Genomic DNA, 23,003 nt, shown 5'->3' on the forward strand with positions numbered 1-23,003 from the left:
GGGCACCCAGTCCTTGCTTGCAGAACGAATGAATAAGTGGATGAATGAATGAATGAATGAATGAACAAACTAAAGAACCAGGGACCAAGCTGGCTGAACTGAGTTGAACTCAGTGCAGGAACAAATAGAGAACGTGGGTTAGGCCTGAGCAGGCTGCAGCCCCTAGAGGGTGTTCCAAGACTTTGGGAGGATTTGAGTATTGCCTAAGCTCCAAGTTCTGGGGAGCTGCACCCTGGAATCCCAGTCTTTGTGAAAACCCTCAGAGCCATCTTTTTGGTCATCTTCATTTTGCCCAAAAGGAAACCCATTGGGCAAGGCTGGTCCTGTGGGAGGGAGCAGAGCTTGGGGCACACCAACTCCTCTATTCCTTCACTGCCCTGTTAAGGCTGGCTCTGGCCCCAGCCCCAGGCAAGAGGATGGAGGGGGCTGCGTGCCTGCCCTTATCGCCCTCACCCAGCTGACCATACTCACCAGAATGACCTCTAGGATCAAGGGAAAGGCCTCCATTGCCAGAGGGCCCAGAGAAGAGGCAGCTGACCCAGGAGGGATATGGGAGGAGCTGTAATCCAGACCCTGATCTGTTCATCGACCTCCTTTGCACAATGGGACTGGAAGGGCCAGTGGCACCCAGGACTGAGGTTCCTGCAGAGGGCAGGGCAGACCTGGCTGGACCATGCTGAGGTTTCAAGCAAAACAAGACAGGGCGAGAAGGACCTGAGTTGGTCAATGAGAACCAAGCCTGTGGGCCGTGAGTTAGAGGAATCCTGGCCAGGGTGGATGTGCAGCACCTCCTACCCCCCGGAACAGGTCAGCCGTTTAGCGGTGCCTTTATTGGACACCACTCACGTGCATGGGAGGAAGGGAAGGGGATGGAATGAATATTTAGCTAGCATGTGGCATGTACTTTGTGCTTTGCACTGGGCACCTCTTTTTATCCCATTTTATTTCTTTAGCTTCCGCATGAAACAGCACTAGGGTTCCCATTTTTCAGATGAAACTGAGGGGTTACGTAACTCAATGTGTCAGGTGGCTGGTGTGGGTGTGACAGGGGTGGGGGTCCCAGGCTCCCCTTTACCATCCTCTGAGGGAAGCCAAAGGCCTCAGGTGGGTGAAATTTCCCATCACCTGTCAGCTGGGCTCCGGCCTCCCCTTCCATTCCTAGGCACTGCCCACCTCCCAGGCAGTGGCTTGAATGGCAGGTGTTTTGCTTCCCCCACCTCCTCAAGCCCCCTGCCCCCAATTTCTATCCTGAAGACAGTCTTGAGGCTCACGTGTGGAGAGAGATCCCACTTGCTGGGTGGGGTTGGGGATTAGACACAGGAGAGGGGGGCAGCTCCCAGGTCATGACCTTGAGAACCCCAAGGCTTTCCTATCAGCTTGGCTCCCAAGGTGTCCTGGCTCTGTGTCGCAGGGTTCCCGGATCGCTCCTCGGGGGAACAAAAAGGCAGTCTGTGGAGCTGAGGGGACTTTGGGACAAGTTCAGGAGTTTGATTCAGGAGGTGGCAGAGAGAGGAGAATGAGGGGGCCAGGAAGAGGAGGAGAGGGAATTCAGCAGGAATTTGGCAAGCTGAGGACAGGAAGCAAGGCAACAACTGGCTCACAACTTTTCCCTTTTTAGGCTCGAACCATCTAATTGGGGGCTGAGAAGGGGGTTCGGGTGACAGGCAGGCCGGCCAGCCGCCCCCACCCCCCACCCAGCGTCAGCTCCTGGCAGCCAGTAGCCTTTGTCCCCAGCAGCTCCTTCCTGCCGCCCTCAGATCTGTTCCCCCAAGTTACCTTTTCCCCTGGAGCGCTTCCCTTGGGGAGCTTGCCGATGGTGTGTGTGGCCAGCTTTTCAGAGCCCGGGCCTGGGACGCAAGCTCTAACGTGCTTGCATTTGTAAGAGGAAAGCAGGACGGAGTACTGACAACCCCCTGTGTGGCTCCGCTATGCACACGGGTCTGGAAGGAACTCCTCTTGGAGTGAGGCCTGGGTTTAGCCTGGCCTGGGTGGGTCCCAGAGGAGGAACCTCTCAGCCAAAGCTTTGGGGAAACTGAGGCCAGGGGATTGTGTTTAGAGACAAGCTGAAATCTGAAGGCTGGACACCTTGGAGGGAAAGGGAAGTGGGTCAGCTGAGCCGCCAGAAGCAGGAAGTCTGACAGGAGTGGGTCGTTAGAGACAGTGGTCCTGGGAAGTCTCTGTGGAACAGCCTTTATGTGCCAGGAAGGCTAACAGGAGAGCTGGCTGGGCTGAAGGGTCAGACATTGAGTGGGCAAATCCGGAAGTGAGGATGGTGTCTCCTGAATCCCTTTGAGGACCTATTGTTGAAACGGTCCAAGAGGGAAACAAAATGCTCGAGAGTTTAGATTAAGGTTACTAGGGGGGCCTGTGTGCGCACGTGTGTGTGTGCACTCATGAGAGAGGGAATGAGATTGATCTTATAGGCGACATCTGTCGGAATTCTGCTGTAACTAGACTAATTGGGTTCAGCTCCCACAGTTCAGGATGAGGCTCGTCCTCGGCCCTGGCCGCACTCCTTTCTCCCGTCGAGAAGGACAGCACATGCACTGGCTCTCATTTGTTCCCTGACCCACAGGAGCTTGGCACGAACTCCACTCCATATGCTTCAAATGATTTGATTATAACCTCCCTCCCTTGTGTTCTCTTAAAATCTCAAACTAACCATCTCGTCTGAGAGCCCCGTGATACACATGTGGGAGGAAGAGCCCGTTTCCTGGGCGGTGACTGCCTCTCCTGTCTATGCCCGTGGCGAATGGTCCAGCGTGCATCTTACGGGAAGAGGCCTCAGGTGGTTTATCGACTAAGTGATTTAATGCAGCCCCAGCTCCCCACCACGATGGCTCTAGGGCAAACCTTAGAGGTAGATGTCCGTTTCCCGGAAACAGCCTGGAGACCCCTGTTCTCACTCTCGGGGACATTCTCACGTGTGTGTGAGACACAGTGGTTCTTGGACTTTTCGTCCTGGGACCTACTTCCCCCGCAGGAGCCTGTTCAACACTCCTATGCCTGTTCTTCCAAGTCCCAAGCAGTGGGCTCCGGGGCCTCTGAATCCGTCTCTGGCATCTTCCTCCTTCTGACTCTATAGAGAGGAGCTTCACTGAAAACCTCCTCTTTTCCTGATAAAATAAGGAAGCTACAAGTCTGTAATGGAGAGCGTGTTCTGTCCTTGGTAGATATGACACCAGTGAACAACAAAAGACCTATGGCGCCTCCAAAGGAAGCTTCTCCTTCCCCTTCGCCTTCGCCTTCTCTGCCGTCTTCTTCTTCAGCTGGCGTCCCACACGCTCTGGATAGCTTCTCCCCGCCTCAGGTAAGTGCCCTCAGGGCCCTGCGCAGGTGGAGGACGACAAGCTGCCTGTACTCCTCCCACTTCCACACTGAGCTCTGGATTCCCAGCACCCTTGGGTCACCCCAGGTGCACAGCCAGGGCCAGAGGGATGCTCTGTCAGGAGTCCACCCCACACCTCTTCACTCGTCCATTCCACGAAAGTGCACCCTGCTCCTTCTCAGCCACGGAGGGCACAGCCACCCACTCGTTCAGCAGACTTTACAGGGCATGGGATCTGAGAGCTGCTAGGGCTTGTGCTCTGCCCTTGAGGGCCTCACAGAGGGGGTAGAGGAGCTGGCAGCTGTAGGATGGCAGGCACAGGACGCAGGGTACCTTTGGTAGCAGCTGAGGACCTTGGAAGCAACACCCCCTTGAATAGAAAATGGCATCACCGAGACAGTCATGGTTGGACTCTTTCCTTCAATATGGGTTTATCAAGCCTCTATTACCTGCCAGACCTTGTTCTAGGCTCTGGGAAGTAGAAGGTCTAAGACAGAAAAGTACAGACTCTTGTGAAGCTCCCATGACCAGAGCTCTTGGCAGGGCACAGTCACTGCTTCTCCAGTCTTCTATATTCTCCCTTTGCCAAGGGCCAAGCTCCTGCATGCTAGACATGGCTGCTTTCTCAGTGGTGAGAGGCATGAGTCAGGTTTTGAAGGGTCACTGGAAGATCCTAAAGGCTATCCTGCCACCACAGCTCCAAGCCAGAAGGGTAGCTGTCTACCTTACCTTAATGGTCTCCAAAGAAGAAGCCTTGGTTTCTCGGTTGTTGGAGGAACATACCTATGGGTGGAATGTGCCCTTTAGTAGGGGCCATGGCTGAGCTTCCTTACGTGCCTGGCCACCCACAGGGACCAGGCCAGCCGTCCCCTCACTGGCCCAGGAGCTTGTCAGTGACTTTGCTTTCCTTTCTAGCTTCCTACCCACCTAATCTAAGGCTCAGGAAAGACTGGTCAGTGATATGGGGGCTCTGGGCCAATTCCAGCCCATCCCAAGGCAGCCACTTAGAAGGAAGAGTGGCCCTCTGAAATCATCCTAGGCAGGATTCTTTTTGACTTTGGGTATCCGAGATCTGGAGAGAGGAAGGGAGGGGGCTATAGACTGAGATGTGCGTTCCTCATATAAATAAATGCTGGGAACTTCTAAAAATCACTGCTCCTTTTTGCCTGTCCCTTCCAGGTGACAGTTTGCAACCCTCCTTCTCAGGTCTCGAGAGGTCATTTCAGTCCTTCCACCCCAGGCTTTCTGAGGCAAGCCAGAACCCAAGGACCACCCAAGGAAATCCCCCTGCATATCCCTCATGGCCAGGTGCTGGAGCAGACAGAATACTGCCTGGTGAGGCCTGGTGGAGACGGCCTCGAAAGCTCGAGGCCATCCGGCCCTGCAGAGATGGCTTCTGATGGGAGTCAGGAAGCAGAGGCCCCTCCTGTGGGTACCAGAAGCACCCACAGAGGCCCACACCCCACTGGAGGGAAGGACAGGTGCTCGCCAGACCAACAGCTGTCTCCCAGGGCTGGAGAGGACCCTGGAGAAGGGAGTACCAGACCCAGGAGGGGAGAGGAGGGTAGGTCAGAGCTGGCAGAGGAGAAGAAGTCGGGCTTAAAGAAGCTGCTTCTCACTCGGGAGCAGAAGACTAGGTTGCTAGATTGGAATGACTCCAACCCTAAGAGCTTGCGCCTGGAAGCCAGGGTGCGACTTTCCCAGAAAAGCCCCGAGAATGGCCGAGGAGGAGGTGTGCTGAAACCAGTCCGCCCCTTGCTGCTCCCTCGGGCAGTGAGAGAGACCTTACCAGCCCAGAGAGAGGCTCAGGAGAAGATGAGGACCCCAGCTGAACGGACTCCCAGGGAGCAAAGCGTGGCCCCGCCCAAGTCCCCGCTGCGGCTCATAGCCAACGCCATCCGGAGGTCCCTGGAGCCGCTCCTCCCCAATTCCGACAATGGCAGAAAGGCCTGGGCCAAGCTAGAGTCAAAGACTTTGCCCACCAGCCCACCCCACGCTTGCACTCGCTCATTCAACCTTCGGAAAAGCAGCTCCAGTAAAGACTGGGACCAACGGTCCCCCAAGAGAGACATAGCGAGCAGGGCCTCAGCCTTCTTCTCCCTGGGCCCCCCAGCCGCCAGGGCTGCCCAGCCCTCAGCCCCGAGCCCTCCTGACCCTGCCCTCCGCACCCACAGTTTGCCCAACCAGTCATCCAAGACATTTCCTGCACTCGTGTCCCCACCCTGCAGCAAGATCGAAGATGTCCCCACCCTCCTGGAGAAAGTGAGTTTGCAAGAGACCGTCCCAGATGCTTCCAGGGATCCCAAGAAAAAGACCTCACTCTTTTCCTCCCTCAGACTCAAAGACAAATCTTTTGAGAGTTTCCTCCGAGAATCCAGACCAAGAAAGGACCTGCAAGACCTCTTCAGCAGCCCCAAGGGGAAGGTGCCGCCCATGGGCAATGCCCAGCCCCCAGAGAAGCTGGTCAATGGCACCTGTCTGGGGCAGGGGGTCCCTCCTCCTTCTCCAGAGAAAGATGCAAGTAAGTGGCTCTCTCCTAACAAAAGTCTACCGTTCATGCCGGGCAATTAGTTATTGGGTTAACAAGCAGGCATCTTTCATCTCTTTTTGCTTCTCAAATTAAATTCTGACAAAAGTAGGAAAACTTGAATTTAGAAAATTTGAAAAAAGTCTGAAAAAATTAAATTTGAAATTACGTTCTAGAAAGTTTTGGAAGAGGCAAAGAATCAACCATAATTCCGCTACTTTCCCACTCATTGACCATATGAATATTTTTCACTATTATACATAAAATTTTATCTTTTAAAGCAACATTATATCATAGCTATTAAGCCAGTTACCTCATAGTCTACAGAAATGTGATATAATGGCTGTAGAATATTCTGTCTAGTGTTTATGTTATTATTTAATGAACTATTTTCTTATCGTTTAACACATATATATATGAATATATTTATATTTTATATATGGTATTGAATGAACATTTTTATGCATATAGCTTTTTCTCTTCTTTGAGTTATATTTTTTTAGGATAGGTTCTAAGAAATGGAATTACTAGTTGAAAAGTGTGAGTTTTTTAAGATTCTTAACTGACACTGACAAATTGTTTTTTAAAAGAGAATTGTACGGGTAAAGACTATATAGGTTCTTTCTGTGTTATCTCTTACAACGGCGTGTTGTCAATTTCAATTAAAACAAGGGGAAGGTACCAGTTTATATTTCACCATTAATGAGAGTACCCTTTTCACCACACTGTTACCTGCATTCAGCATCATATTTTTTCAGTGTTGCTATTTTACTAGTCAAGAAAATGGTGTCTCTTTTAAACTTGTATTTTTTTTATTACTAGGTTAAACACACATGTATATTTGGCTACCAATGGGACCTAAGGCTTTTTTATATTTAAATCCGATTATAATTTTTCAAATTACAAAATTAATTAATATATCAAGAGATCAGAATAATTCAACAATAAGGAAATATTTTTTAAAAGTAACAGTCTCTCATATCCTTAGAGACAGTGTAAACACTTTTTTGTTGTTGCTATTTGTTTGATTGCTTTAAACAAACTGATTCTACCATCTCTATTGTTGAGAACTTTTTCTTTATTTCTTTAAACTTTAAAAACATTTAACTTTTATTTTGGGACTTCAGTTTTCAAGCAAAAAATTATTTCTCTCTTTTGGTGCTTTACTCAGAAAGCTATACAGATTAACAAGAGACTTTATTTTCAGCCAATTCAGGATTAGCATGGACAGGCTGGTGTATAACTACACCCTTTTTATTACATCATAAAGTTTAATCATGCTGTGCATTTTTTGATAGATAATACATTCACATGGCTCAAAATAAAAGGGTACAAAAGGCACAAAATGAATAGTCCTATCTCCCATCCCTGTCCCTGTCTGTCCCTGAGCCGTCCAGGTCCTATCCCTGATGACAGATACTATTATCAGGTTCTTGGGCATTCTTCCAGACAAAATTTATGAATATATGAGAAAATTTACATATCATATTCTTTCTTTTTTGAACAAATAATAACATGCTAGCATATTGTACATACTTTTTTTGAACTTTTAATTTTATTTTGGAGATCATTCTGTGTTAGTACATAAAGAACTTTCTCCTTCATTTCATAGCTCCATGGTATTCCATTGTGCAGATGTACCATAATTTACGTAGCCAGTCAGTCCCCTGTGATGGAAAGCTTAAGTATTTCAAAATTTTGTTATTGCAAACAGTGCTACAATAATGAAGAACTTGGGCCATTTGGCATATGTGTGAATTTACCTCTAAGATAAATTCCTAGAAGTGGAAGTGCTGGAACACAGTACATGTGAATTGAGAATTTTGATAGATATTGCCAAATTGTCCTCCATCAAAGTGGTGCTGCTTCACCCTCCCCAGCAGCAAAGCATGAGAGTGCTATTTCTACACTGCAGTGCGCTACCCAACTTTAAAAAAAAATCTTTACCAGCCTGATTACAGATTGAGCATCTCTTCATACACTGAAGAGTCATTTGTATTTCCTTTTCTGTGAACTGTTGTTTCTGTCTTTACCTAGTTTTCTGTTGGGTTGTTGGTATTTTTCTTGATAATATGTAGGGACTCTTGTAAAAGGGAAACTTAGCTTTTTTCTTGTGATATAAATTACAAATACTTTTTCCAGCTTCTTGTTTGCGTTTAACTTTGTTTATGGTGATTTTTGCCACATAAAATTTTACTTTTATATAATAGTTGTAGCAATTTTCCATTTTATGGCTTCTGGGCTTTGTACAATATAATTCAGAAAGAACTTTTTCTAAGTTTATGGACAAAGTTTCTTATTTTTTTACATTTATATGTTTATATCAAGAAATTACCCTAGTATAAAATGTGAGCTATGGATCCAACCTTCTTTTTTTAGATGTCTCTTTGGTTATCCTAAAATAATTTAGTGAATATTCATCTTTTCTTCTCTTATGTGAGATGACATCTTTATCATATATCAGATTCCTGTACTTGGGCTGATTTCCACACCATCTATTATATTCTATTGAGTTGTCTGTTATGTATCAGTTCCATACTGTTTTGATTATTTTCCTTTATATATTTAAAAAATTCTGTATTTTACCATCTGGTAGGAAGAGTATTTCATTATTGATCTTCTCTTTCAAAACTTTCCTGGCTCTTCTTGCTTCTTTGATATTCTGTATGGACTGAGCATTAGCTTGCCTATGTACCCCCAAAATCCTGTGAGTACTTTTATGGGATTAAGTTTACAAACTAACTCGGTGAGAATTTACAACCTTATGATATGGATTGCCTTTCCATTTGCCCATATCTTTTTTTGTGACCCTCTGGAATATTCTAAACTTTACATCATACAGATCTTGCATATTTATTAAGTTTATTACTAGATACGTTTGTTTTTGTTGCTGTTATAAATAAGATATTTTCCATTTTATCCTCCTACTATTGTGTATATGAAATTTATTGATTTCTGTATAGTAATTTTTGACCCATCCATTTTTACTAAATTCTCTTTGCTTGTAAATGTTTTTCAATGACTTCTCCTAGGTCCTCCCCAAATATACAGTCATAACATCTACAAATAATGATAATTTTACCTCTTGTTTTTAAGTTGTGTAGCACTAACTTATTCTGTTTCCTAGTTTCTTTGGTTTCCACCATCTCTAGAACAATATTAAGGTAGTGATAATGGTTTCTATATTATATTCTGAACTTTAATGAGAATGCATCTCATTAAATGTTTTCCCATTTAAGCATGGTGCTGGCTTCTGGGTTGACCCAGATATATTTTGAGAAAATAGCCATCTAGTCCTGTTTTATTAAAAGTATTTTAAATCATGAATGGATGTTGAATTTTATTAAATGTTAGCACAATTTGAGATGACTGCATGATTTTTGCTCCATAGTTTAATTAATAGTATGAATTATGTAATGGATTCGCTGATACTGAACCATCCTTGTATTGCTGAAATAAATACCACTCAGTCATGGTGTCTTATTATTTAATATACTTTTCTGTTCTGTTTGCTGATATTTTATTTAAGATTTTTGCATCAAATTCATAGTGAGATTAGCCTTTAGTTTACTTACATCCTATTTATATGACTTCTGTATGTGCTGATTAGAATAAGTTGGGGTAAATGTGTTTTCCTGATTTATTTTCCACGGAGGGCTGCATTCATTTATATTCATTAGGAAGTGGTGTGACTTCCTTAGCTTGGAACAGAATGGGAGTGCAGAATGGAATTAGGTTAAAGCTGACCAGCTCTGAAAATAGTGCCTGGACCCATCGCATAGAAGAGCTTTGTGTTTCTGAGGTGTTCTTAAGTCAGTATCCTAAGAATGTAAAGATTTTACCTACCCTATCAGATAAGGCCCATTAGTTTCCTTGTATTTCCCTGCCCTCGCCCAGCCTACCAATCACAAATACACACACACACACACACACACACACACACACACATACATAGAGCTCACTTTACACTTAACTTCCTGCACACTTCGTGCAATGGAGAGAGAAAACAGTATTGAAACAGAGTGAGAAACTTTCAAAATTTATTCAAATGGAAATACCTCAGATTTATGATCACTTGAATAAAGAGCCAGCTGAAATTTAATTTTTCTCATTTTTACAACACACCTTGCCAGGTAAATTATTGGTAAACATAAACTTCTCAGAGTCTTTTACTTGGGGGCATAAACTGACTTCAAGCACTTACCAGTGCCAATTTTATACCAACAATTTTAATGCTAATTATTGCTCCTCTATGTAATTAAACAAAGCACCCTGAGAACCTCTCTTTTAAAATTTTTGTGTAAAATATTTATTGCAGTATAAAATACATGCACAAATATTAAGTACAAAACTGATGAATTTTTGCAAAGTGCACATTTGTGTAATCACCTTGGAGATCAAGATATAGAACACTACCAGCATTCAGAAGACTCCCTCATGCTTCTTCCCAAATATATGTGCCACCCAACAAAAGTGCGTACCATCTGACTTCTGTCGTCTTAGATTATTTTTGCAATTTTTTGACTTTATAAATTTGAATCATTCAGTCTTGCGGTAGGCAAAATTCTGAGAGGACCCCATGCTGCCTGCCTCCCATGTTCTTGCCCTGTGTACTCTCGTCCTCTTGAGTATGGTGGAATGTGAATAGGGTGGATCTCACTCCTGTGCTTAGGGTATGGGGTTTTGCAATTGTAATTAAGTTCCAAGACAATTGAGTTTGAGTTCATCAAAAGGGAAATGGGTAGGCCTAACGTAATCGGGTGAGCCCTTAACAAGGACTGGGCCCTTCCCGAAGTCAGAAATTCAAAGCATGAGAAAAACATGGTCCTGCTGGCCTCGAAGCAGTAACCTGTCATGCAGTGAGAGAACTTATGAGCAGGAGGCCTCTAGGAGCTACAACCAGCTGACAGCCAGCAAGAAAACGGACCCCGTGTCCTACAACCTGGAACTGAATTCTGCCAACAATCTGAATGAGCTGGAAGAGAACCCTTAGCTGCAAATGAGACCCCAACCCAGTGGACACCTTGACTGCAGCTTTGGGAGACACTGAGCAGAGGACCCAGTGGAGCCAGGCCTGTACTTCTGACCTACATGACTATGAGATAATCAGTAGGTGCTATTGTAAGCTGCTATCGTGTTCACTGCTCCCACAACAATAGAAAACTAATACAAGTATGTGCTCTTTTGTGCCTGGCTTCTTTCACTAAACGTTAAGGGGGATGTATCCATGTCCATATGCGTAGCAGTGGTTTCCTCTTTTCCACCACCTCATTTTATTCGCTTGTATGAATATGACACTCTTTACTGGTGCATTCTGATGCTGGGCACTTAGGTTGTCTTCAGTTGTTTTTATTGTGAAGAATGCTGCTTTCAGCACCCTTATACATAGTGTTTCTGTTGGGTATTGTCAAAGATAAACAAAGCCAGATACTAGTTAAAGTGGTAAGGACAGAGTTTAATTAGTAATTTATTGTTACAGTAGGTAAGAGAGTTCAGTATGAACTGAACTCAGCTTCGATTTTGCCAGAGGTGGCTGGGTGTTTGACAGGGAGAATGAGGGAATAGGGAGAGGGGTGAGTGGGGTCTCAGTAGAGTCAGGGAAGTGAAAAGTTCTACACCGTCGGTTAGTGTAAATGCTGGTTAGGTCAGCTGGGTCTGTTAGCTGGCAGTGATTGAAGTTAGGATTCTATCCTCCCCCAGAAACTGGGAGACTGAGGCCCTATCCTTCCTGATGATTGCATTTGAAAGGACTGGCTTTCTGGTCCTCCTGAGTGGTAGGAGATACATATACATCCCAAAGGGACAGAAGCAGCATTGACAGTTGTAAGCCCTTTTTAGTAAAGGCTCTAAGAAAGTGTGGTCAGGAGCCTACAGACAGGTGTTGGCTAAAACAAACAGTAAATTCATTTGTCAGTCTTGAGTTTTCTCAGGCAGGTACTTTAAGGGGGACTGGGTCATCCTAGGGATGTGGCCTTGAACTGTTAGAAACTGCCAGTGTTTAAGTCTTTCAGTGTAGGAAGAAGAGGGTGGGCTAAACTATTTGTGTTGAGAGCCTAGTTGCTACGGGCCAAGTTTGAGGTCTAGTCGAGGGGGCTCAGGTGAGCTTGGCTAGAGTATGGGCGAAGAGAGAATCTCTGTCAGTACGTACCTGGGAGTGAATTGCTAGGTCCTGGGGTTAGGCGTGATTGGTTTGCTTTAGTAGGTACTGTCAAGTGGTTTTCCAAAGTGGTTGTGCCAATGTGTATACCCTCCAGCAGGAACTGAGAACTCCCCTTGACCTACATCCTTGAGAACACTCCATAGTTTCTGTTTTGTTTTGTTTTGTTGATGTCACCATTTTTATGGACGTGTGGTGGTATCTTATGGATTTAATTGGCATTTACCTGATAATGATGTTGCACTACTGTTCACATGCTTATGTAGATATTTTCTTGTATGATATCTCTATTCAAGTCTTTTGTCCATACTTTCATTATGTAGTCAGCCCTTTCCTTATTGGTTTGTAATCTGTGTAGATTCTGGATATAAGTCCTTTGTCAGATATACGTATATATAAAACATCTTCTCCCACTCTTCCGCTAACTTTTTCACTCTCTAAAGGTGTTTTTGATAAACAAAGGCACTTATTTTAATAAAGCCAAATTTATCAATATTTTCCCTTATTGTTGTTGATTTTTACATCCTGTTTATGATATCTTCCCTATCCTGAGGTCACAAAGATACTGTTGTGTGTTACCTTCTGGAATTGCACTGTCCAATAGGGTAGCCACTATTTCACACTTGAGATAGGGCTAGTGTGAGTAAGGAATTGAATTTTTAATTTTATTTATGTTAATGGATTTAAATTTTAAAACTGAAGCTGTATAAAATATTTTTCTATTCAACTCAACTTTTCTCTTTTGATAGGATTACATTTCACTTTAATTATTGAAAATGTATTGTCTAAACCAAGATGTGCTCATTCCAAGAAGCTCTCATTGTCTGGTTCACAAAATGCCCCTGGCCAGATGCTCAGCATCAAAGACATAAGGGCCTTGAAAGTTCTAACAAGCCAGAAAAGGGTTGATGTTCCCCTCCGTGGAAAGTAGCACTGGCCTTCAACAGCACAGACATTCCCGTTTGGTTAAGCCACAGCTTACTCTTGGGCTGGGAGTCCTTGTGGGGGAAAGTTGTAGATGTTTACAAATTCAAGCCCATGTTTAAAACCATTCAAGGGCTTCCCTGGTGGCACAGTGGTTAAGAATCCACCTGCCAATGCAGGGGACACGGGTTTGAGCCCTGGTCTGGGAAGATCCCACATGCTGCGAAGCAGCTAAGCCCATGCACCACAACTACTAAGCCTGTGCTCTGCAGCCCGTGGTCTGTAACAAGAAAAGCCACCGCAATGAGAAGCCCACTCACCGCAACAAAGAGTAGCCCCTGCTCACTGCAACTAGAGAAAGCCCGCGCACAGCAACAAAGACCCAACGCAGCCAAAAATAAATAAATAAATATTTTAAAATTTTAAAAACCATACAAATACTTCCAAAATATTAAAGTTATATCTGAAAACCATTTGTATGGTTCTTTCCATAAATTTCAAAGGTCAGTAACTATTATTTTGGTGCATATAGCGGGCTGTACCAAGTAATCTCTCCCCTTTAGCATCCCGGCAAATCATCCCAGGTAAACTGGTTATTACTTCAGTCACTTATTTATCACCAGTGATGAGTTTCATTTTGGGAGTGCATGTAATTTTTATAAAATTTACCTTGTTTTCCACAAATCTTTTCCACAAATAAAGGAGCTATATATGAAAAAAAAAAAAACAAGAAACAAGATGTGCTGTAAGTATAAAATATGCACCAGATTCTGAAGACTTAGTTTGAATGAAATAATGTAAAAGATCTCATTAATATTTTTATATTTGATTACACATTGAAATGATAATATTTTTGAAATTTGAGCTAAACATATGATTAAGACTAATTTCATCTGTCTGTTTTTACATTTTTTAATGTGGCTACTAGAAAATTATAAATGACATACATGGCTCATGTTGGATTTCTATTGTACAACACTGTTATAGAAGCTTTATTATTTTATCTTTTATAATTAAGTCTATGACCAACGTAAGATAGATTTTTGTATATTCTGTGAGGTAGGGTGAGTGTTTATTTTTTTTCCATGTTGTTATCCAGTTGATTCAGCAGCATTTATTTAAAAAGCCATCTCTTTCCCCCACTTCATTGCAGTGACACTTTTGTCATTAATGAGGCAGGTTCATTTTTGAACCTTCTATTCATTTCCACTGGTTTGTCTGTCCTCGCACCTGAATCGCGCTGTTTTCATTATGTGGTTTTATAATAAATCTTCATAGTCTGAAGTAAATTCTCCACTTTGTTCTTCAAGATTGTTTGATATTCTTGGCCTTTTGCATTTCCATATGACTTACAGAATCAACTCATCAATTTCCACAAAAATATTTTCTGGGCATATGACTAGTATTGCATTGACTCCAGAGATAAATTTGGAGAAAATTAACATCTTTATAATAGTAAGTCTTCAAATCCCTGGACATGATACATTCCTAAAGACTTCTGCAATTTTTGTCGGTGTTTTGTAGTTGTAGTGATCTTGCACAATTTTCATTACATATATTCCCTGGTGTTCAACTTTTGTGTGTGCAGTTAAAATGATACAGTTTAAAATTGATTAATTTAGAGACATTTGATAGCTTTAGAATATTGTGTCTTCTGATCTGAGAACACACTATAACCCTCTATTTAGTCAGAGTTCATAAAAATTCTGGTTATAAGTCCTTTATCAGATATGTGTTTACAAATATTTTCTCCCAGCTAGTGGATTGTCTTTTCATTTTCGTCATCCAAAGAACAGCAGTTTTTAATTTGATGAAGTCAAATTAATTAATTTTTTTAATAATTTGAATTAGATTTAAGAAATCTTTCTAAACCCAAAGTTACTAAGGCTTTCTCCTATGTTTTCTCTCAGAAGTTTTACAGTTTTTAGCTTTTGGGCTTAAGTCTATAATCCAATTCTAATTAATTTCTTATAGTAAATAAAAGTCAAAGTTTTTTGCCCATACATATCCAATTTTTAAAGCACCACTTGTTAAAAAGTCTCTTCTTCCCCCACTGTGTTACAATGTCATCTTTACAGATAATCAGTTGACTATATACGTGTGGGTTTACCTCTGCTCTCTACTCTGTTCCATTGATCTGTATGTTTATCCTTATACTCTCTTGATTACTAGAGATTTAGAGTAAGTCTTGCAAACAGGTAGTGGGAGTCCTCAAATTTTGTTCTTAAAAGTTATTTTGGCTATTCTAGGTCTTTTGTGTTTCCATAAAAATTTTAAATTTAGCTAGTCAATTCCTACCAAATAAGCCTGCTGGAATTTTGATTGGGACTGTTTTTAGTCTCTAAATAATTGGGGAACAATTGATACCTACTGAGTCTTTCAGTCCATGGAGATGCAATATCTCTTAATTTATTTAGGTTTTCTTAGTTTTCAGTGTGTAGTTCCTGCGCATATTTTGTTAAATGTATCCCTTAAGAATTTCACAGTTTGTTGTGTTACTACTGTAAATGGAGTGGCTTTCTTAATTTTGATTTTCAGTTGCTCATTGTTAATATGTAGAAACGCAATTGACTTTTTCTATTGTCCTTGCTAAAATCACTTATTATTCTAGTAGCTTTTTTGTGAGATTTTCTACGCAGATAATCATGTTGTCTGAAAATAAAGACGGTTTGACATCCTCCTTTCCAGTTTGTATACCTTTTATTTAACTTTCTTGTACTGCCTGGGACCCCCTATACAGTGCTAAATAGAAGTGGTAATAAATAGATCGTTATCTTTTTAACCCAATATCAGAAGGTTTATCTTTCTATTTGCTGTAGATTATTTTTATAGGTACTCTTTTTATTGGTTATAACATTATGTGCTTAACATGTACAGCATTATATTTTGACTCCTGTATACACTACTGTGTGCTCACAGCCAGAGTTTTAGTTCCCATCCATCACCATACAGTTGACCCTCTTTACCCGTTTTTCCCTCTGGTACCCTCTTCCCTCTGATAACCATTACTCTGTTCTCTGTATCCACATGTTTGTTTTTATTTGGTTTGATTTGATTTGTTCATTAATTAATTTATTTTTGTATTCCACATATAAGCGAACTCATATGTATTTGTCTTTCTCCATCTTATTTCACTTAGCATAAAATCCTCAAGGTCCATCCATGTTGTCACAAATGGCAAGATGTCATCCTTTTTTATGGCTGAGTAGTATTCTCTCCTATACCACATCTCTATGAACGTAGCATAGTGATGAACGTAGCATAGTGTATATATCTGTGATGAATGTAGTATAATGATGAACATAGCATAGTGTGTATATCTTTTGAAATTAATGTTTTGTGCTCTTTGGATAAATACCCAGAAGTGGAATAACTGGATCATATGGTAGATCTATTCTTAATTTTTTGAGGAACCTTCACACTGTTTTCAACTGTGGCTGCACCAATTTATATTCCCACCAGCAGTATATGAGGGTTCCTTTTGTTAGATATGTAACTACTCGGATTTTCTATTTCTTCTTATGTCAGTTTTGTAAGTCATGTTTTTCCATAAATTTGTCCATTTAATCTAAATTTTCAAATTTATTGTCATAAAATGGTTTATGGTTACTAGCTTCCTTTAGTACTCTGTAGGACTTTTTATGCCCCGTATTGGTAGGTGTGCTTTCTGTCTCTTTTCTCTCAGTCATTCTTCGTTGAAGTTATCAATTTTTTTTTGAAGTTATCAATTTTATTCATCTTTTTAAAGAAGAAAAATTTTGCTTTGTTAATTTTCTATTTTATTTCTGCTTTGTCTGTATTGTCTTTCATAATCTGTTCTTATCTTGAGTATTGTCTTCCTTTTTGGTTTCCTTAGGTTCATTTGGTGGTTCTTTTTCTAGTTTCTTGAAGTAGATCTTAGAGCATCAATTCTCAACTTTTCTCTTTTGCATAATGTATACATTTAAAGCTCTGAATTCCCCTCTAATCTTCACTTTAGCTGCATTCTATTCATTTTGTTATACCATATTTTTTATCATCAGTTAATTTAAATTTATTTTTACTTCTTCTTTGATCTGTAGGTTGTTAGAAAGTATTGCTTAAGTTCTAATCATTTTGAAGTGTTCTACTTATATTTTTTATTAATTGATTTCTAGCTTAACCTTACTGTTGTCAGAAGACATACTATGTATGACTTCAGTTCTTTGAAATTTGTTGATACTTGCTTTATGGCTTGGCATATCACCAATTTAGTGAATGTTCCATGTGCTCTGAAAAAAATTATATTCTCTAGTTATTGAGGATGTTGTTTTACATCCATCAATTAGGTCAAATATATTAGTCGTGTTTGCTCAAATCTTCTATATCCTTACAGGTTGTCACCTGTACTTCTGACCAACCAGTTATAAGTAGAGGTTCCCCCAGTTCCTTCCTTGGGTTCAATAATTTGCTAGTCTGGTGTAGAACTCAGGGAAACACCTACTTACACTTATTAGTTTATTATAATGGATATGATAAAGGATACAGATGAATAGCCTGATGAAGAAATACATAGGGTGAAGTCTGGAAGGGTCCCAAGCACAGGAGCTTCTGTCTCCATGGAGCTGGGGTGCAACACCCTCCCAGCACATGGATGTGTTCACCAATCTGGGAGCTCTCTAAACCCTGTACTTCAGGGATTTTTATGGAGACTTCATCACATAGGTATGATCGATTATTAACTCACTTTCCAGCCCCTCTCCCCTCTTCAGAGGATGGAGGGGTAGGGATGATAGTTCTAAGCTTCTAATCATGGCTTGGTCTTTCTAGTGACCAGTCCCCATCCACAAGCCCACCAAGAGCCACCTCATTAGAACAAAAGAAACTCCTATCACCTGGGAAATTCCAAGGGTTTTAGGACCTTTTTGTCAGGAATTGGGGTCAAAGATCAAATATTAGCAGAAGCCAGGGGCAGAGACCAATACAGAAGGTCCCTGATTTACACTGATTCAATTTGAAATTTTTTGACTTTATGGTAATGCAAAAGCAATATGCATTCATTAGAAACCATACTTCACATTTTGAATTTTGATCTTTTCCCAGGCAAAGCAATATGTGGTACCATACTCTCCAGAGAGCCACAGCTCACAGTCAGCCAGGAGACCTGGCTGGTAAATAACCGATACACTTACAGCCTGTATTCTGTACTCAAACAACCATTCTGTTTTTCACTTTCAGGGTAGTATTCAATAATCTATCAATACATGAGCTAGTCTACCCTTTGTTATAATTAGGCTTTGTTTTAGAAGATTTTTTCCAACTGTAGGCAATGTAAGTGTTCTGAGCACATTTAGGCATACTAGGCTAAGTTACATTTAGTAAGTTAGGTGTATTAAATGAGTTTTCAACTTACAATATTTTCAACTTAGGATGGGTTTATCGGGATGTAACCCCATTGTAAGCTGAGGAAGATCTGTAGGTATATTTCTTATTATTTCACACTATCTTACATTTAACAGTCAATTGTCTTTTAAAGAAATTAAGAACCACAAAGAAAAATTATTTTATATTTATCATTTCTGAACCTCTTCATTCCATCTGGTGTATTCCTTCTGCTACAGAACTTTTTAAGACTTTTTTATATCCATGTCAGCTAACAACAAATTATCCTAACTTCTTTCTCCTAAAAAAAACAATAAAACAAAAAAACCAAAAACCTTTATTTTTGCTTCATTGTTTTTTAAAAAAACAAGGCAGGTAAGGAGAATTTTTTTAAAATATTTATTTATTATTTTATTTATTTATTTTGTCTGTGCTGAGTCTTAGTTGCTGCACATGGGATCTTCATTGAGGCATGCAGATTTCTTAGTTGTGGCCTTTGAACTCTTAGTTGCAGTGTGCGTGCGGGATCTAGTTCCCCAACCAGGGATCAAACCTGGGTCCCCTGCATTGGGAGTGTGGAGTCTTACCCACTGGACCACCAGGGAAGCCCCTTTTGCTTCATTTTGAATGGGTCGTTTCACTGGACATAGAATCATAAGTTGACAGATTTTTTTGTTCTTTCAGCATTTTAATGATGTTCTGTTGTCTCTTGGCATGTTTAGGTTCTGACAAGATGTCCATGGACATTCTTATCTTTGTTTCTTTGTATGAAATGTATCATTTTTCTCTGTCTGCTTTTAAGATTTTATCTGTATCTCTGGTTTTTGGCAATTTCATTATCGGGAGGCTTGCTATGATTTTCTTTGTGTTTACCCTGCTTGTGGGTTTTTGAGCTTCTTGAAGCTGTGGATTTACAATTTTCATTAAATTTGCATGATTTTCAGCAATCTTATGTCAACTACGTTTTCTGTTCCTGTCATTCTCCCTCTGTCTCCTGGCACTCCAATCACATGTATTTTAGACCACTTGATATTGTCCCATGGGTCACTGAGGTTCTATTCATTTTTTCAGTCTCTTTTTCTCTGTGCTTCATTTTAGATAGTTTTTATTTTATTGCTATTATTTAATTTCACTGAATATTTTCCTCTGCAGTATTTAGTCTGTTGTTAAACTGATCCAGTGAAATTTTCATTTCAGATTTTGTAGTTTTCATCTTTATAGGTTCCATTTGGTTCTTTTAAAAATATTTTTTGTTTCTGTCCTTATTCTGTTCGTGTTTTCTTTTTAAATTCTTGAGCACATTTAGAATAACTCTTTTTAAATCTTTGTCTGCCAATTTCATCATTTCTGAGTCTGCTTTTATTGATTGATTTTTCTCTTGATTATCAGACTCATTGTCCTGCTTTTCTGTGTATCTAGTAACTGTTTACTGGCTGCTAGATTTTGTAAATATTACATTTTAGAGTGTCTACATTTTGTTTCCTCATTTCAAGAGTGTTATATAGGCATTAAAGAATGTTTGGCAGGCAGTAGAGTAACTTGCAGATCAATTTGTTTCTTACAAGGCTGGTTTTTAAGCTTATTCAGTTATGTCTATAATGACCTTTACCCTAGAGCTAATTTATCCCTGTTACTCAAGTGCGATTCTTCTGTCGTCTCCACTCTAATGCCCCCAACATTTGCTCTACCCTATTTGGGTAAAACTTGAACATTTTACAGTCTTGTGAAAGCTTTAGAGATTATTTACCCTATAACTTTCCAGCAGTTGTCGGCCCAACCTCGTGCAATTTCTCTCTATGCATCTATAATTTATCATTAAGCAATAGACTCAAGTTGACTTTTTTTTTTCAGTACGCGGGCCTCTCACTGTTGTGGCCTCTCCCGTCACGGAGCACAGGCTCCGGACGCGCAGGCTCAGTGGCCATGGCTCACGGGCCCAGCCGCTCTGCAGCATGTGGGATCTTCCTGGACCGGGTCACGAACCTGTGTCCCCTGCATCGGCAGGTGGACTCTCAACCACTGCGCCACCAGGGAAGCCCCTCAAGTTGACTTTTATGCTTATTTCTGAGGTCTGTTTTCTACATAGCTCCTTCCTCTCAAGTACTCTTCCCCACATATTCCAACTGCCTCAGCCCACTCAAATGGTGACCTTTGTCTTCTCAACTCAATGAATCTGCTATGCTCTGTTTAGGTTCCTCCTACCTGCACTGTGTTCTGGAAAGTGCCTGTAGGCAGAAAGCTACTGTGATTGTAGGGCTTACCTCATGTAAGCTCTGTTCCCACCTTTATCACAGTTCTGTACTGCCTCTTGTCCAGTGTCTGGAAACAGCTGCTTCATACATTTCATCCTGACTTCTAGTGCTTTGTGGTGGGAGATCAATCCCAGAATCAGTCACTCCATTATAGCCAGAGTAGAACAATGCTGCAAATGTTTTAAGCTTGCAAATGAAAAGTAAAGTAGAATGAATGGTTCTATGATGGAAGAGAGTAAAGGGGAAGAGATTCAGGGGTAACTATTTAACTTTATGTAACTTTGCCAGAAGTTTAAGAAATGCATTATATCTGGGAACATTTTCTCCTCAATTTCAAAATAAAATTCAGTGGAAATATTAAATTTATTTTTGATAGAAAAAGTTTCAAGTTTAGGTTATTATACTTCCTCCATAAAATGACGGTTGATTAGGCAGTTTTACTAATATTGCAGTATTGTTCGTTGGGATCAATGATGACGATGAAGCAATGGCTGCTGCTTCATCGTCTGGGAGAGGCAGCTGATGATGACGACGACATTTATTTAAGCACCTGCAATGAACCAGGCACTGTGTTAGGCTCTTTATATTGATCACGTTTACTCTTCTACAACAGTTCTGCAAGTTAGACATCATGATCCCCAGAAACTGGGGAGGTGAAGTTAGTTCCTCAAGCTCACACACTAAGAAGGGAATACTCAGTGACTAAAGTACTCAGTGGTGATTTAGTGGCTGGGGCTGGGAAACAGTCTCAGCTTCCCACTAACAATGCCTCCACCGTTATTATGCAGCTCCCGATTTTCTCTTCACCTGAGCGTTTGCATCTGGCAAATTAAAGTGGAAAACAGTTAACTCTCTCCCCAGAGAGGCTGTGTTATTATATAGATGTTTTGCATTATTTTGCTTTGAATAACAGCATATATAAATGTGTTCCTGGAAGTTAAAATTACCCTTAATTTTTAAAACTTGGCCTCTCCCACTGGGGTGAATAGTTGAAAATTACGGGGAAGAAAAGGCAGGCTGGAGAGAATGCTAGTCAGCTTGGAATTGCCTCTTCTCCTCCCTCCCCACCCAACACATATTTCTCTTTAGATAGAAGCTGATGCGGCAGAGTAAAGATTAGTAAATCTCCTATCATGGAGTCCTAGCTGGTTCTGATAGCCGGTGTTCAGGGTGCGTTAATCCAGATATTAATCATTAACTCTGCGTCAGGTTGATGTGTAGGGGCAGATGTTCTTGCTGAGAAGAACAAAAGTCTCCTGTGGCACCTGGAACACTTTATCACACGTGGTCCCCAGTCAGATCACAAAGAGATCTGAGCGAACACAGGCACTTTGCTGCCTCTAACCATCTACCTCTTGTTCAGGGGTTGGCATCTCCCCTCGACTTCAGCTCTCCCGTGGGCCCTGAATTGTTGAGCCCTCCCTATCTTAAACCGCCTTTCCTGGCATTTGAATCATCACTTCAATGATGTGATAATATCTGCAAGTTGGGAAAATAAAATTGACATTTGTTTAGCCATAATTAATGAAATATTTATGTTGCATGAGACTATGTGATAAAACCTTAGGCTTAGAGTCCTTTTGCTTCTGATTACATTTGGGATTTTTTTTTTTCTATGACCAGACATTCTGACGCCAGCCCTTTTACACTGAGCAGATGTCATGTAGTAAAAATGGGTGCCAGATGCTGTGAGCCGCAGAAGGGCGATTTGTTTAAGAGCTGGCTCCGACTTTTTTGCATTCAATTACTCTGCAGAACGAACCTTACACAAGCATTTAGGTAACTCAGCTAACTTCAGACACGAATTTTACTAACAGATTTCATCTCTGAATGCATTCCTAGCAACACACCATATAAATGGTGTTTAAGGAATTAATTGATTTCTGCATAATACCTTTTTTTTTTCCACATGAAAAGAGAGCTGCAAAGCTCTTGGCAGGGACCCAGAAATGTAATTAACGTAGAGGGCCAAATTTTCAGTTGCCCTTAGGTGCTGCCGCCTCACGCTCATGGCAGGTGCAGTGAGGGGAGGGCAGGGAGGAAGAGAATGGGGGTAGCAGGGAGGAAGGAGAGGTGGCTTCGGGTCATGACGCAGGAGAAGAAGCTAGGAGTTCAGTGAGTTCTTCTGTTCCCATTTCAGGTCCCAAGCACGTCCCCATCAGAGCACAGGTGACAGGGACTGCCTCTTCCACCTCTTCCACCACCACCTCCTCTGCAGATGAAGAATTCGATCCTCAGCCTTCCTTGCGGTCAAAGGTAACAACACTTGGCAAACCAAAGGGGGCCTTGGCTTGCGGGGGCCGTTTACCATCCAGATTTCAGACCCAATGTGGGCTCCAGCTGCAGCAGTTTCATTAGGAGGATCACGTTTCATTGCATCTGACAGCAACCGCTCTTTTTACCTGGAACACCCTAAGAATTACCTTTTTATATATTTTTTTTAACTTTTAGGAACTTGCCTTTCTCAGAGATGTC

The 23,003-nt window shown here is 41.5% G+C and overlaps 1 protein-coding gene across 11 annotated transcripts in view; it reads left to right on the top strand.

The window, feature by feature from the left end:
- MICAL2 (microtubule associated monooxygenase, calponin and LIM domain containing 2) overlaps nucleotides 1–23,003 on the top strand; it is a 220,595-nt gene that overhangs the window by 161,380 nt on the left and 36,212 nt on the right. For all 11 annotated transcript variants that reach the window (XM_073808631.1, XM_073808625.1, XM_073808626.1 and 8 more), the window contains 3 exons: nucleotides 3,174–3,310; nucleotides 4,508–5,849; nucleotides 22,669–22,784. In XM_073808631.1, coding sequence (XP_073664732.1) covers nucleotides 3,174–3,310; nucleotides 4,508–5,849; nucleotides 22,669–22,784 — 1,595 coding nt within the window. The remainder of the gene's footprint in view (nucleotides 1–3,173; nucleotides 3,311–4,507; nucleotides 5,850–22,668; nucleotides 22,785–23,003) is intronic.

Source organism: Tursiops truncatus, chromosome 8 (assembly GCF_011762595.2).
Source record: "Tursiops truncatus isolate mTurTru1 chromosome 8, mTurTru1.mat.Y, whole genome shotgun sequence".
Taxonomy (NCBI): domain Eukaryota; kingdom Metazoa; phylum Chordata; class Mammalia; order Artiodactyla; family Delphinidae; genus Tursiops; species Tursiops truncatus.